Source organism: Poecile atricapillus, chromosome 1 (assembly GCF_030490865.1).
Source record: "Poecile atricapillus isolate bPoeAtr1 chromosome 1, bPoeAtr1.hap1, whole genome shotgun sequence".
NCBI lineage: Eukaryota > Metazoa > Chordata > Aves > Passeriformes > Paridae > Poecile > Poecile atricapillus.
In genome coordinates, this window is record NC_081249.1 from 53,311,081 (window position 1) to 53,325,658 (window position 14,578).

The 14,578-nt window shown below is 36.2% G+C and overlaps 1 protein-coding gene across 5 annotated transcripts in view; it reads left to right on the plus strand.

The window, feature by feature from the left end:
* Positions 1-14,578, plus strand: part of PCDH9 (protocadherin 9) — a 664,361-nt gene that overhangs the window by 45,027 nt on the left and 604,756 nt on the right. For 3 of the 5 annotated variants that reach the window (XM_058846569.1, XM_058846551.1, XM_058846579.1), the window contains exon 2: positions 2,615-2,629. The exons of the other annotated variants lie outside the window; for them this stretch is intronic. In XM_058846569.1, coding sequence (XP_058702552.1) covers positions 2,615-2,629 — 15 coding nt within the window. The remainder of the gene's footprint in view (positions 1-2,614; positions 2,630-14,578) is intronic. 5 annotated transcript variants of the gene reach the window in all.

Genomic DNA, 14,578 nt, shown 5'->3' on the forward strand with positions numbered 1-14,578 from the left:
AGCATATTTGCCTCTTTCATACCTGACTGTGTATTTTATTGCCTATGGTTTTTCTCTGCCAGTCTAATCTGTCTAACCTATTTTAGGCTTTTACAGCAGGCTTATCACTTCAGTATCTAGGCATTAAATGCTTCGATGCATTTCTGAAGCCTTTCATTTTACTTAAATGCCTTTGAACATACTTAGAAAGTGTTATTAATTAGAATCAGCAGCCCAGTACAACTTCAGGTACTAATTAGGTATTGCCCTTCTGTAAATTCTTTGTAACTTTCCTACAAACAGAACATTTTAGCTAACTCAGTAATTTGGAGAAAACCATTGTATGTGTTTTTGTCAATCTTTGCTGCTTACATAATAGATATGACATGGTTAGATTGTGCTTATTTGTAGAATGCAACCATAAATCTTAATAAATAAAGTTGTTTTAACAATTATTGTCATTAAATTCATAGGAAATTTAGTGAAGATAGTGAACTTTAAAAGCAGTCATCCAATGACAGTTTAATTCTAACATTTTGTTTTCTTTCATATTTGGTATTGTTTGAAGTATTTAATCTGTTTGTTGCTTTTTATCTCTATTGCTTCATAGCAATAATTTTCCTAGAGTATTTTAAACAACATTTCTATCTTCAAAACAGTGTGACTGTACTTATACAAGTCCTGTAATTTTCAAGCTGAAAACTCAATAATAAGAAGGCAAATATAATGCCCAACCTTTTATGTATGACAAATTGTTTAATGCATCAGTATTATATGAGCATTTCTAGCACTAAGCCCAGTGAACACGAATTTAAATATCTCATGAAGTATCTTAATGTTTATTGAAAGCTGGGAACTCTGGGAGCTCTGGGGACACATCCTGCCTCCAGAGGTTCGGTGTCTGGGTTGTTGCTAGCAATCTACCAGATGTAATCACACTTTGCTAGCCTGCTCACACAATAAGGAACGGATAGTGTTTTCTCCTGGTAGTGGTTCAGATAGGAAAAAAAGAAGTCGTATATGAGGAACTTCAGTTACATACATAAATTCTTTCCTTGGCCTTTTGTTTGTTTGTTTGTTTGTTTGTTTTTTGTTAATGTGGTTGAAGTACTTGCAGGACCCTTCAAGAGACCATGTGCAGTTAAGAAAATAAATGGACCTAACACAATAAACTCAGTGAGGAAAAATACGATATGTGTTAAATGTGAGTTGGTTTAAGTCTGATTCCCCACTAATAGGTTTGAAGAATAACTCCTCTGTCTTTTGTGCTGTAAATTTTGAGCTGTATTTTTTAACTTTGAAATTGTTATGATGGGAGTGAAAATTGGTTGTTAGACAGAATAAATGTGTGGCTATTTATGAGATGATGCTAAAAGAAATTTGTTTAACTCAAACAATAATCTTTTATTTGTACTACATTAATCTTTACACCAGCAATCTATTTCTGCATTTCACATTTCTTTTCTCGTATGAGTATTCAATATTGTTTCCTTCAAATAATTTTGTGAAAACATGAGCCTCCTTGCTACATTTGGAAAACATTCCATTTCTTTTGATCCATTTTTATGACCTTTTCTTTCAAATAGGCCCTATACTTCATGTTCCTCATAAAGTCAGACAAAGGCAAGTATATTCTGTGATTAAAATTGCACTTAGTATAGTTTAGCCTCTTGACACAAATTTAAAAAGAACAAGTTTTTCAAATTATTTTACTTTCTATGACTTAAGGGCCTGAAAATAGAAGTACATATGAATGAATCAACATTACAGTAAGGGATATCCCCAGTGTTTAAACTGAAGCAGAAGAATTCTTCCTAACCGCAGCACTTAACAGTCTTGAAAATCATAGGATATCATTCCCACCATGTTTACTAAAAAGAAATCAAGGAAGGAGCTTACAAGACATTTTAACCTCAGATTTTGGCTAGAAATTCAGCACCAGCATTTGTCACACAGCACCTGCAGTGTTTGCAGAGGCCATATCAAATGACATCAATTGTAAAACCATATGTAAAATTGCATCTAGATAATACCTGGAATTAATTTATGAATCTCAAAGGAAAGTGGCAGTGCACTTGATGAACATAACTCCAGAGCAACATGCCAGTTCCAAAGATGACTGAAAGGTTTATCTCAGCAGGCTGATTTCTATACCTGGAAATAAAAGTATCATAGCCAGGTAGCACAGTGATTTTTGAAATATAATGGGAATTGCATCTCAGATCTCAAAAATCTCCACATAACCTCTGCACGTCTACATCTATCCCTGAAGTCATGATGCTGAATCCTAAAGAGCTGGGAAAGAAAGCAAGCTTTTGTCAGAAGTAGAGCCTTTGCTATTCTTCAGGAAGGAAGCTTTTGTTCAGCTTAGTGCAGTGAGTTACAGCTCAGCAGAACTTTTTGTACTTTGTTTTTGGCTGACATTGGACTGCAGCTGTGATACAGATACCTTTTCAATGGATCTTTGAGGAAAGGTTGAGACAGGGCAAATATTTTTATGAGGTCCTCAGGGAAGTTGGGTCCCTGGAGAAAAGGAGTGATGATCAAAAATTCACATAGTAATCTGACATTCACTGTTCACCTGAAACCTGAACTTTAAACTAAAGGACACGCAGGTCACAGTTAGTACATGCAGTGTCGCAACCACAGTGTCTTTTCATTCCTTTTTAGTTCCAGTAGAGCATCCCATGTACGCAGCAATCTATAAATCCCTAGAGAGTCAGATTGCTGTGAAATAGCCACTCTTCTCTTAAATCATATTGGAATGAGTTCTTCTGCCAGTAGACCACCAACTCTGCACTGTCACTCATACACAAAGCTTTTTATGAAGGAGTGATCTGGAAGTCTGAGCTGGGTATGTATCAGCCACAGTACAACACACTCTGGGTGCTTCCAGTCATGTCATTTGCCTCTGGAGCATCTGTTACTACTTCTGATGCTCATGATTTATGCTAATGCCCAAAGGCAAGCTATTTGTGTCAAATACACTTTTACGTATTTTTTTATCTATACATACATTTCTGATAAAATTAAACTTTGTAGCTACGCCGTAAGAATTAATGGAAATTATCTATGTGAAAAGAAAATATTACGTAAACTGTCATCTTAAAAATACCTGACACATTTTTCAGAAGAATACAGTTGTATGCATATTTTAAATATGTGAAAACTTTACTGAAAAGTGGTGTTGGCTGATGACAGGAATGCAATAGTTTGGGACTAATGAGTTCTCTAGGGGTGAAAATTATCTATGTAATTGGGAAGAAAGTTTTCTTTCTTAAAACTGATTGCTTTATTTATTCAGTTTAGTAGAGCAAGTCTTTATTGCATGTTAGTTGTTTGCTCTGCCCTTTTTTTATTCCACACAGATTTATCTTGTTTGTTTGGGGTTATTTTACACCAGAAAATACTTTTTCTAAAGAAAAAAAAGGAAGAGTAATTAATCTGCTTCACCATAGTTGAACAGTTCTTGAGTTGAACTGTTAGTTCAGACTGAAAGAATAAACCTTCCTTAATTTAAGAAAACCATTTCAATTTTTAAAATGCATACTGTGAAAAATAGTTTTACAGCTCAATCCAAATCCATCTAAGCATTGCAGGGTTGCTTTCCTTCAATGGTGGATGAAATTCCTTATATTTTAATGGCAAATAAGTTAAAAATATGTGCATTCAATGCCTTATGTTTTGTTCAGAGCATGTGAATGGCACCAGTATTTTCTCCTGATCTTTTCAGGGATGCCTCGGTGAGAAGGATGACAGGTCTAAGCATCCCACCCAAAACACAAGCTGTTAGCCTCTCCATTCTGACTACTTTTCTCCTGGGCATCATAGTCCTTGTAATTAGATGTTTGGAAATTTTGAGATGAACATGACTGAAAATGATTCCCTTTCTTCTCTGTGTAACGAATATCAAAGATTCCAGATTACAGAATGTTTTCTCTCTCTGTAGACATTGCTGACCACTGGTGTAATAAGGTTCTTGATTACTTATGAAAAAGGTAACTTTCATCCTCTTTGGTTTTAGGGGTTTTTTTTCCCTTCTTTCTTTAAAAATAGTTTAAAATATAGGGTTTTTTTGTTTTGATGATAGGAAGAATATTCTTTTTTTTCAAAGGATTCTCACTAGAACTCTACAACTTTCTGATGTCAATCAGTTTAAAAAGTTCTAGCCAGTTTTTTGTTTATCTTATACAAGTTACAGGAAAGAAGAGCTAGCTCATAGTATCATTCCTACTGTCATGCCTGCATCCAGACCACCATCCACATAACTCTTTAGCATGAAGAATTTAGTGGCCTTAGCTCTTGGATGAAAAGCAGTAGCTGTTCAACTCCTGCTGTCTCTCTCAGACATTCTCCAGATAATGTAGTGTCTTTTAGTTGGCATCATCCTGAAAATGTATCTTGGATGGATTTTTATTTTCAAAGTGATAGTTTCCTGTACAGTCTGCTCTATCCTGGATCCAATTCAGTATGGAGGAATGTAATTTATCATTCTTTAGACCGATTTCATAAGATGGCATAGGTTGGCTCCAGTGAATTCAAAAATGCTGCAGTGTCTGCCAATACTAGCACCTGGAAGTGATGTCCTTGCAGTGATCTCATGCCTAGTAAATTAGTGTTTCTAGAACTCTCCAAAGGACACTCATCTTCCAGTCCTCTCTCCAGAAACCTATCCCTCCAAAGTCAGTACAGAAACAATGGTTGTATTTCCAAGTCTTCGGAACAACATGCTGTTGCAGCTCAATGGATGAGAGGTTGCACCTACTGTTCTGGATTGTCACTGTAAAGTACCCCTTCCTAAGGGGGAAAGATTGCCTTTTAAAATGCTCAGGTTCTCTTTGTCCCTATGCAGCCCAGAAAGGAGGGAGCATGATTGCAACAAAGATGACTTTTTAAAATCTGACAAGAGAAGAGAATACAGGCTGTTCTGTGACTAACAGTGGCTATGAAAGATATAAAAGATCCTTCTACACAGATTTTTCCTTCTAACAACAAGAACTAGAAATGGTTGCTCACAGTGCTTTTCCTTATACAGCAGCAAAGCCATCACGTGTTTTGCTTCCCGACAATTTTGGCTTGTATCAAATGTGAAGCTGGCTCAGGAACAGCTTGTAAAAGAGAGAAAAGTAAGATTTAGCCTGAACACTCTTTTTCGCTCACTTGGCATGAGGATGATGGTATTTCAACTCAACACTGACATGAACATTTCAATGGCTGGACAGTAAGCTCTCTTATAAAGCCGTTGTCTGACCAGGAAACAAGGCTCTCGTACAGGGCAGCCTCTTTATAGCAATTATAGTTAAAATTAACCTTTCAAAAGTTAAGTTTCTGTTTGAGGGCCCAAAACAAGGAGTGAAAACAAGGATTAATTACCCAGCAACAATCTAAGCTCTAGTCTTTTCAAAAGAAAATAAAACACAGACAGGATTTTATGAGCAGTATTTAGATGCATGTGAAAATATGTCTTTTAATTTTCCTGTTTATGGTCTGCTTCTGGATACAAACACAAATGATGAGTCTTACATGTGGAAACAAACTTTGCCTAAACTTTGGAAAATTCAAAGCAAAGTAAAGAAAAAAACCCACACAGAAAATAATGGCCTTTAGAAAATGACAAGCTTGGTTTTTTAGGAATAGGTTTTGACAAGAGCTGGCTGCCTCATTATGCTTAGTATTTCTGGCACGCTGTTTGAATATAGTACTCTTTCTGAGTACACTGCACAAAAACATAGCTTTGATATGGCTTAGGATGCCTATTCCATGGTTCTCTGTATATTTCTTAGTTTTGCATTAGCTGCCATTGTGTGTTTTTTTCAAAATGTACATGCGACTCTTTTAATCTGTCTCTCCTTCTTCCTGTTCTTTGTTTCCTTTCCTTTGGTTATAAGCATTTTATATCAGCTTTCTGAATCTGTTTTACTATACTAGAGCAGAGCCAAAAAGTGATATCATCTGGAAGTTAAGCAGAGACATTATGTATGTATTGAAATGATTCCTAAGTCATATATTCCATGTTAAGAAATATCTGGGGGAATAAAATTTATGTGATGGCTTGTAACTAATGTGCAAAAGACTTGGTCTGTCAGACAGTAAGTGATATGCACAGTGAGAGCCCATCATATTTAGGTTAGCAGTTTGCATTCTTTTCAGTTGTTTTTGGTTTTTTTGATTTGAAAGTTTATTACCAGTTTGCTGTACATTCTTCCAGACATTTAGGTTTCAGTAATCTTAACTCTGAATGTATGATCTTAAACCATTTATTAATCTGAAGATTAATCTGCTTTTAAAGAGAATTTTTTCTCCTGATTAGCATCAAGAAAACCTAATTCCTTGCTTCTTTAAATGAATGGAAATTCTTTTGGTTAGTACATGATGGCAAACTAGGATTTCTGCCAGTTCCCTTGATTGTATTAGAGAAATTCCAGACAGCTAGAAAGTAGTAGCTGCTTAATGCATGTTTAGTATTGGAAATCTTCTATTGATGGTGCATTAATAGCTGTCATCAGAAGTATTGTATAAAAATGTTGGTGTCAGCAGTGCTATGCCTAATGGCAATCTCTTTGTGAACAGGTTACAGAGAGAGGTGAAAAAGGATAGATTATTGGTTTAGACCCTTGTCCCTTATTTAGATGAAAAGAGGGGTGAAACTGTCACTTTAAATAATAGTTTTCTACTTCAGGAGACGGTTTGTTGGTTATTCTCTCTCCTTGTAATGCCAAAGTTGATTTTTGTGTACTGGAGACAATAAATGTAATGCAGGAGCCTGATACATATTCATAATTTTGCTCTAAGGCTAAAGTGCTTTCCTTGTAAATTCATCTAGCTACAGATATTGTGAACACCAAAAGCAATTACTTCACCCCACCAGATTCCTATAAAAGAGAATACCATTAAAATCCTTGTTCTGTATTTATTGTTCTAACAGTGAACAAGAACATTCTGCTGAGACACCAGTGCAAGCACCAAAATTAGCATGCTTTTATTCAATTATATTTGACAAAGCTGGACACCTTTTTCTTTCTTTTTTTTAAATGTGCAATGTAGTAAATTTATATACCTCTCAAAAACAATTCATAAAGCTCTCCAGTGCTAAATTGTAATAAAGTGCGAAGGCTAGGCAAATTTAGAAAATGAACAGCATGCTTTCCATTTTCAAAGAAAGACACGGAAATCAGAAAAGAATGCTAATTTTTCAAGTTTGTGTTTCTATTCCCTGTTGGTTTTTTTTTCACTGTATAACACCTAGAAATAATTCATTGGTTGGATTCTACAGAGTTCAAAAAGATGTGTCCTTGCCTCCAATATTATTATATCAAATAGAATTCAAATCTATATAAAACCAAAGGGACAGTGGAAAACAGGAAAAAAAACCCAATTAAAAAAAAAAAAAAAAAAGGAAAAAACTCCCAGGACTCGTTTTATGGTAAAGGACACTTATTAGGGAAAATTGGAGAATAAAAAAGAAAAAAGAATGGATTAGCTTTCTAAGAGAGTAACTAGTAGATATTTCACCAAGATTCATATGGATAGAGATATTTGTTTGAAAGTGAATAGAATACAGAAGCTGGGCTCACAGGCTTATCAGAGACAGAGGTAAAACTCTGAATATGAAAGAAAAATTATGGAATGGTGAAAGGTCAGCACTGGATTTTCTTGAACTTTAAAAAAATTAGATTTTATGGCCAAGTAAATAATGCAAAGAAGTCAGTCTTTAAAAGGAGCATAAGGCAAGGAATATGATGAAAACATCAGGACAAATCAATTATCATTTGCATAAGTAGGACTTTACATTTGTAGGACTGCTGGAGTGTCACAGTGACAGTTGTTGAGACATGGGGGCAACTGTGAATATGTGAGATGGTGAAAGCTATGTGATGACTTTTTCACTGTACTTTGGGAGATGCAATAGATAGATGCTGGCCTAGAACTTTACCAATTCACCGAGCTGCCATACTAATTATACCACAGTGGCCATTGATTCACTTTGCAGTCAATGGACAGAGGCACCTCCAAAGCGCCACCTAGCCTAAAGCAGGAAAGCAAATTCGACAAGATGAATTTTTATTTTCAGGGATTCTTGACCTTTTTGCGATTCCAGGTTTTAGAGGCTACCCCAACCAATAAGAAAAACACCTAAGAAAAACTGCATTATGCAGTAGTTAGATGGTGAATACCAAAAGCTGGATAGCAAATGTAGATTTTCCTTCAGCACTGCCAAAAAGTTCCACACTATGTTAAAATCTTCTTGTGCAGGTGCTGTAAAACAAAGCCCTTTATACAGTCATGTATCTTTCTGTGCATGCATCATGCATCTCACTTGGAGACATATGAAGCAGGAGCCTTGTGGACCAGAAGCTTTATGAGGTGAACCACAAAGAGCTTTTGAAATGTTTTTAAGTGGACTGAATTGTGTCCCAAGATGTTCACAGACCCAGTTTCTTCTCCATTTAATGGTTTAAATTTCAGGAACTGTTTGTTAATGTAGGTAATGTGAACTACTGCAAAAGAAATTGCATTAAATACATTTGTATATCATATCAGATGAAAAATCCAATTAAAATTACTTATTTGCCATGAAAAAAAAAGATAATGAGAATAAAAATTATTTTAAAATGAGTGTTTTTTATGAGTGCTGCCAGTTTAGAACTGGTGTATACAGATTTATTTTCTAAAGTTGTCTTTTTCTATAAACATGCTGCTCTGAGAACTCTGAGAGTGTCTATGAATAAGTACTTGCAGCTAAAGAAGTGTTTAATACACATGGAAAGCATGCATTTCTAAGTATTTCCAAGGACAAATCCCTATTTTTACACAGATTTTCACATTTTATTTTTTCCAGCCTCAAGTGAAAAAGATTTGCTCAGACAAATTAGAATCTTCATATTTAGTTGTTTTACTGTTTTTAAAATTAACCTTAGGACAAGGTAGTTTCCTATGCCGCATTGGATTTGGGTGTTCACTTACTGCCTTGTGAGAAAGAGACTACATCAGCTGGATCTGTCTCTCAAGGAAGGACTCTCCAGAGGCTGAGCCACACTACATGGTGGTGAAGAACAGATATGGGGAGGCATCAGAAGTGTGGTTGGAGGCTGTTGTTGCCCTTATCACTGCACTACCTCAGCATGCTAGTTTGAATTTAGTTAGCACTGCTGTCTTCTATGAAGTAGGATGTTATTGCCCTTTCCTCTGAGCTGGCAAACATGCTGGATTAAGAGACTTGGCAGAGATGATGTAAGAATTGTGTACAAACAGTAGAAAATGGACACATGCCTCCTTAAGCCTATTTAGTTGCTTACCAAATAAGCTCATTAAACACCCACCCTCCCCATCTCCACCCTCCCCACTTTATTTGTTTTCATTAGGGCAGGTTTCTCATTAGTGTCCATAGAGAAAAGCTTTGGTCTCTGCTGAAGTTGTAGTTATATGCCACATAATTCCTAAAACCCAGAAGAAAAGATATAATCTTATGAAACTGGGTAATTTTGGAGGAAGCTTCTACTTGGTGTTGGATCTATGAAAGAGTAAGACAAACCTAACTGCCAAGGAAAAGGAAAAGCATGAAATACAGGGCCACCACACTGGAAACCCTTTGCAGTTGATCCAGCAGGAAGAAGACTTTATCATCATCTTTTTGTCATGGTTCTTTTTGCTATTTAACTTAGCCGTTTTGTATGTCAGTTTTAGAAAGAATATTTCAAAGTCGGGTTTGGTTTCTCTGTTCCTATCAAAGCTTCCTGCCCAACACATTCCTATCTTAACATGCTCTCTGCCTACACACCTATTACAAGGTCTCTTTCAGTGGTAGGATGCATTGCCAATGATCTGTTCCCTCATCTGTCTGTCTACACCAGGGCTTTTGCTGCTGAAAACACTTTTTAGTTTTTTTTAAGCAAATTCTTGTCATGTCAACAGGGCCTGCCTGTGTCAAGGTGGGAATAAAAAGTAGATTTAATTCTGGATGTCCATATGCAGTAGAAGACAATCTGAAGTTTTGCTTCTGTTCTTTAGCAGTACTGGACATTCTTTAGGATTCCAGATATATTTTGGATATTAACCTCTGTTGCTTTAGTCACATCTGTACTAATGAAAATTCCTGTAAAAGTTTCACAGCAAAAACTATCACTAGTAAATTTAAGACAGGGAAGCTGTCAGTTCAGTTCAGTGTTGCTAATAAATTCAATAATACGAGAAATTAAAAGAAATTAAGTTTCTCTCAGCAGATAGTGCAAGTAGGATGGTTACAATGAGCTACTGCAGCCATTGTCAAAAGCTGTTTAAAATTAGATTAGACCATTTCATTGTTGTACCATTTTCAGTTGTCGAGTTGTAACTTTGTTTTATGAGTGCTGTTTAATATACAAATTTCACTGGAACTTGAAGGAGACAGTAATAGTTGTGATGATTTAAGATTAGAAGTATTTGGATAAACATGGATGCTAGCTGTAATAGATCTGAATTATCACCTGAGATTACATAACCTGATTTATCACTTCACTGAAGAACTGTAGATAACAGTTTACAATATATTTTCATATGTGGTCTAGTCATTGTTTCCTTTAGTAAATAATCCTCCTCTGCATAGCAGAAAAAAAAAAAAAAAAAGTTTTATTTTTTCCTAAGGACATGCAAGATTTATGGAAAATAGTTATTTTCTGTGTAGAAGAAGTGATATTATTTGCTCACTCACTTTGATACAGGGATGGACAGTTATGATCCTCATGTACTTTTTTATATTTAATGCATTTTGTTTCTCCTTCAAGTTCTGGAGCTGCTAGAGTAACTGCATTTGTGAAAACCTGCAGTTCATTTAATATCCATTTGCCAAAGTTAATAAAAGCACTCAAAAAAAATTGCTTCTTTGTCAATCTGTTCTAATGATGATGGTGACTAGACAGGTCATGTCTCAGCTTCCACAATCAGGAAGGATTACATGATACTTTCCTACCAGAATACATGAAAGGATTCTGGTAGGAAAGTATAATTAGTCTGTAAGTGTTTTTGCATAAGTATTTTTGCATAGATTTCCCAACCAACTTTTCAAAACTTTGCTATTAAAAATTAATGGCTTGTTTAACAAATATTTTCTGTTTCAGCAGTCATGAGCCAGGTAGCTATTTTCTCTGCTCAGAGTGGCAGTCTGCTTGACACAGGAGATCCCTTTTTTCTCAGTGCACGATCACAGAGAGCACAGCAGACAAATGAAGGCATAGTCACTTTCCATCCCCCTGCTACACATTGTGCTGAAAAGGCAAGGTTGCTCCTTATTTTCCTCCCTCAGTAAGGCCTGTAGCCTTTTTGTCAAGGGCGCTGAGGAACATCCAGATTTATTTTCTGATGCAGACTCCTGCTGACTGAAATCTAGGTCGAAACCTTGTGACCTTCCTTCACGTGCATTCTCTCTGCTGCTCAGTGTCTCACTGCTCAGTTGAGTATGGGCTGCTGAGAGGCACACGGCACTGGGCAGGCTGGGCAGGCTGTTGTTAGAAACCTTTCTTACGCAAGAGCTCAAGAGTAATGCACTCCCTATTTAAAAATAACAAATTCCTCCAGGAATGCTGAGTTATTTCAGTAGCAGTAGTGATCCAGCAATGTCTCCTAGGAGAGGGAAATGGTTTTCTGAAGTCACGGCAGAGATCCTGCTCCTGGCAGTGGACAGCAATGAGTGTTCAAGGAATGGAGTGATGGCAGGGACATCACAGGGGTGACATTCTGAGGTGGGGGTTATTTAGTTCTTGCTGCTCAGTTAGTTAGTTAGTTAGCAGCTAGTACAGGTGCTCTCCTTCGCTTCGTAGCAGGGGCAGAGGGAGTTAATGCGAAGAAATGGGAAGTAGAACATGAATCAAGCGGGAGAAATATAGCTTGAGTATCAGAGAAACTACTTAGCGGTAAGCTGTATTACAGAATCAGGCAGCTTCCCAAGGAGAGATGACGGATTTGCATTGCTTGTGGCATTTAAAAGTGAGCTGCACACAGCACATTAAATACGTTAAGAGGGATCTCGCTGTCTCTAGCAGAATGGCAGATTAGATTAATATCTCTAGATGCAAATGTGTTGCTGTCCAGACAAAGATTTAAATAATTTTCAGAATAGCTCAAATAAACACAGCAGAAACAAAATCCCGTTTCTTTAAAATTGTGAGAAAAAAAGTTTCAGCTTGTTTTTCCTGCTTGTCTTGAAGACATTACCTTCCTTCCATGAACCACAGTTGTATGTATATCTTAACTTTTGGCACTTGTTCAATGTTATAATCTGTATTCAATTAGTTGCTGAAAGATGTACTTTTCATATATACATATATATTTATATATATATGTATGCATATGCATTTTTAGAGAATTAGGTGACTGAAAATATGTTCCATCATTTAATTTAACAAAACTAAATTACTATGTACCTATTCTAGGCAATTCCAAGCAGTATCTACATGGGAGTAACATACTGTTCAACTTAAGTAAGGATTTCATAACCTAGGCTTTCAATTTAACCACTTGAATAGATCTGCCTTGTGTCTTTTAATGACTACTTTGTCCAGAATATCATACACCCTCTGGTGAATTAAATTCTCCACAGTCTGAAGCATTTACTTTCAAAAATATTTAATATGCAGCTGTCTGCTAACATACAGAGCAAATCTCCATGTGAAACTACGAAGTAGAAATAAGGCATTTATTTAAAAACTTCAAGACATTGTATAATTTTGCTATTTAAGATTGTTTAAAGTTTCAGGAACTTAGGTAATTTTTATATGAGGGAAGAAATAGATCTAGGTATTCAGAAGAAGATGAAGTCAGAGAGTGTTGTGCCAGGTGTTTCAGCTGTAGAAAAGCTTAAAGCATGGAAGGAGCAATGTAGCAGCAAAGCAGACCTGCTGAATAATTCATCACTGTCTTACACACTTCTGCTGCTGTACCATTATTTAGGAAAGAATATTATATTGTTATTGATTACAGCTGTTGCTGACACGTTTCATTTGCTGGGAGATGTGTGTGTAGGCTTTGTATTTCCGACACTTTCACCATCACCAGAGAAACTTATGTATAAGCTCAATTAAAATTTAAGAGTCTGGATGTTATACACACATGTACACACACACTCAGCATTTATCTCTAATACTCCTGGTTTGGGCAGGGTGAGCTTCATGTGTCAGAGGAACAGTCTTCCCACAGATAGAATTTTTGAAGTGATAAGAAACATTTCTTAAAGGAGTACAAGCAACTTTGTCTTTACCAAAATACCACTGGGAAATCGACTCCATTTCAGCAACCCACCACCCCACACAGGAGCACGTCCCAAAGGACCTCAGAGTATCCTCTGCCATGAGAGGAGGCTCTGCTGTGGTGTGATTATGGACAGGCCCATTTACACAAGCCAAACCCCAAAGGTGCCCTTTCTTTAGGCTGCTGCTGTTGCTGATACAAATGAACTTTTGCCTGAAGTTGGCTAAAGGCCAGAGGAACTTGATGGCTGTTTCAGCTGGTAGTACATCTTATTTGAACACGGAAATGCAGTCCTCATATGCTTGAAAACAAATACACGTGCATATATGCATGCATATCTATAAGATTAAGATAAGAAAAAAATTAATGTCAATATGGACTATAGATTGAAATGTGTATATATATAGATATATGCCATTATTTGTGCTTTCAGATTTACACAGGAGCATTGTGAGGTTTTTTAGACCTCTGATAATTTTTAGACTTCTGAAGTAGTGAAGGATATTTTCCTCTGTTAAGGAGAGGGAAAGGCAAGAAATAAACCAGAAATAATTTTCTGATTTATTTGGTTGGTTAAGGAACACCTGGTATAGTGAAAAAGGTATTGTGATAAAATCTATATTGTCTTGAAACAATATTGAGAAGATTCTAAGAAGCTGTGGTGAGCTTTGTCTTAAATGTTGAGCTTGTAAAAGATTCTGTGACAAATTTGGAACATCACAGAAGGCTGACAGAAAATGAACTGCTTGTGTCCTGGAGAAAACCCTTTCCTTGCCTCTTATTGCATGTCCAAATACATTAAAAAAAAAAAAAAAAGAAAAAAAGAAAAAAAAGAAAATAACTATAAACAAAATCCAAGGAACCCTGAATGCTTCAGTAAAAGAATAATCAGACTTCCTTCCCCTGGTTGAAAATCAACTTCGTGGAAATAAAATTCACTTTATACCAGACTTAATCCATGGTAAGATACTGATCTATTGAAGTCAATGGCTGCTCTCCCAATGATTTCAGAGTAAGGGCTCACTCCTAAAGGCCAGTTTTCTCAGGTGGCAAACAGTGATTAGATTCATAAATACCTGCTTCTGCTCAGATTTTGCAAGAGTCGGTTCACACTTAGCAGGTCCAGAAGCTTAGCAGATTACATGGTCCCCCAATCCATCAGTCATACATACAAAGCATATCCCTTTTGGAGATACAGAAGCTGATTTGGCAAAGCTTGAACGTCTTTAACTCTCTAAATACTAAATGAGGATTGCTTGATAGAATATTCAATAATATGACTAGAAAGTATTACTTGCAGGTTTGTTGTTCTCTCTCTTTCTCTCTTTTTATTTCTTGGCCTAGAAGAGATTTTTTTTATTTTACTTCTTACAACTTATAT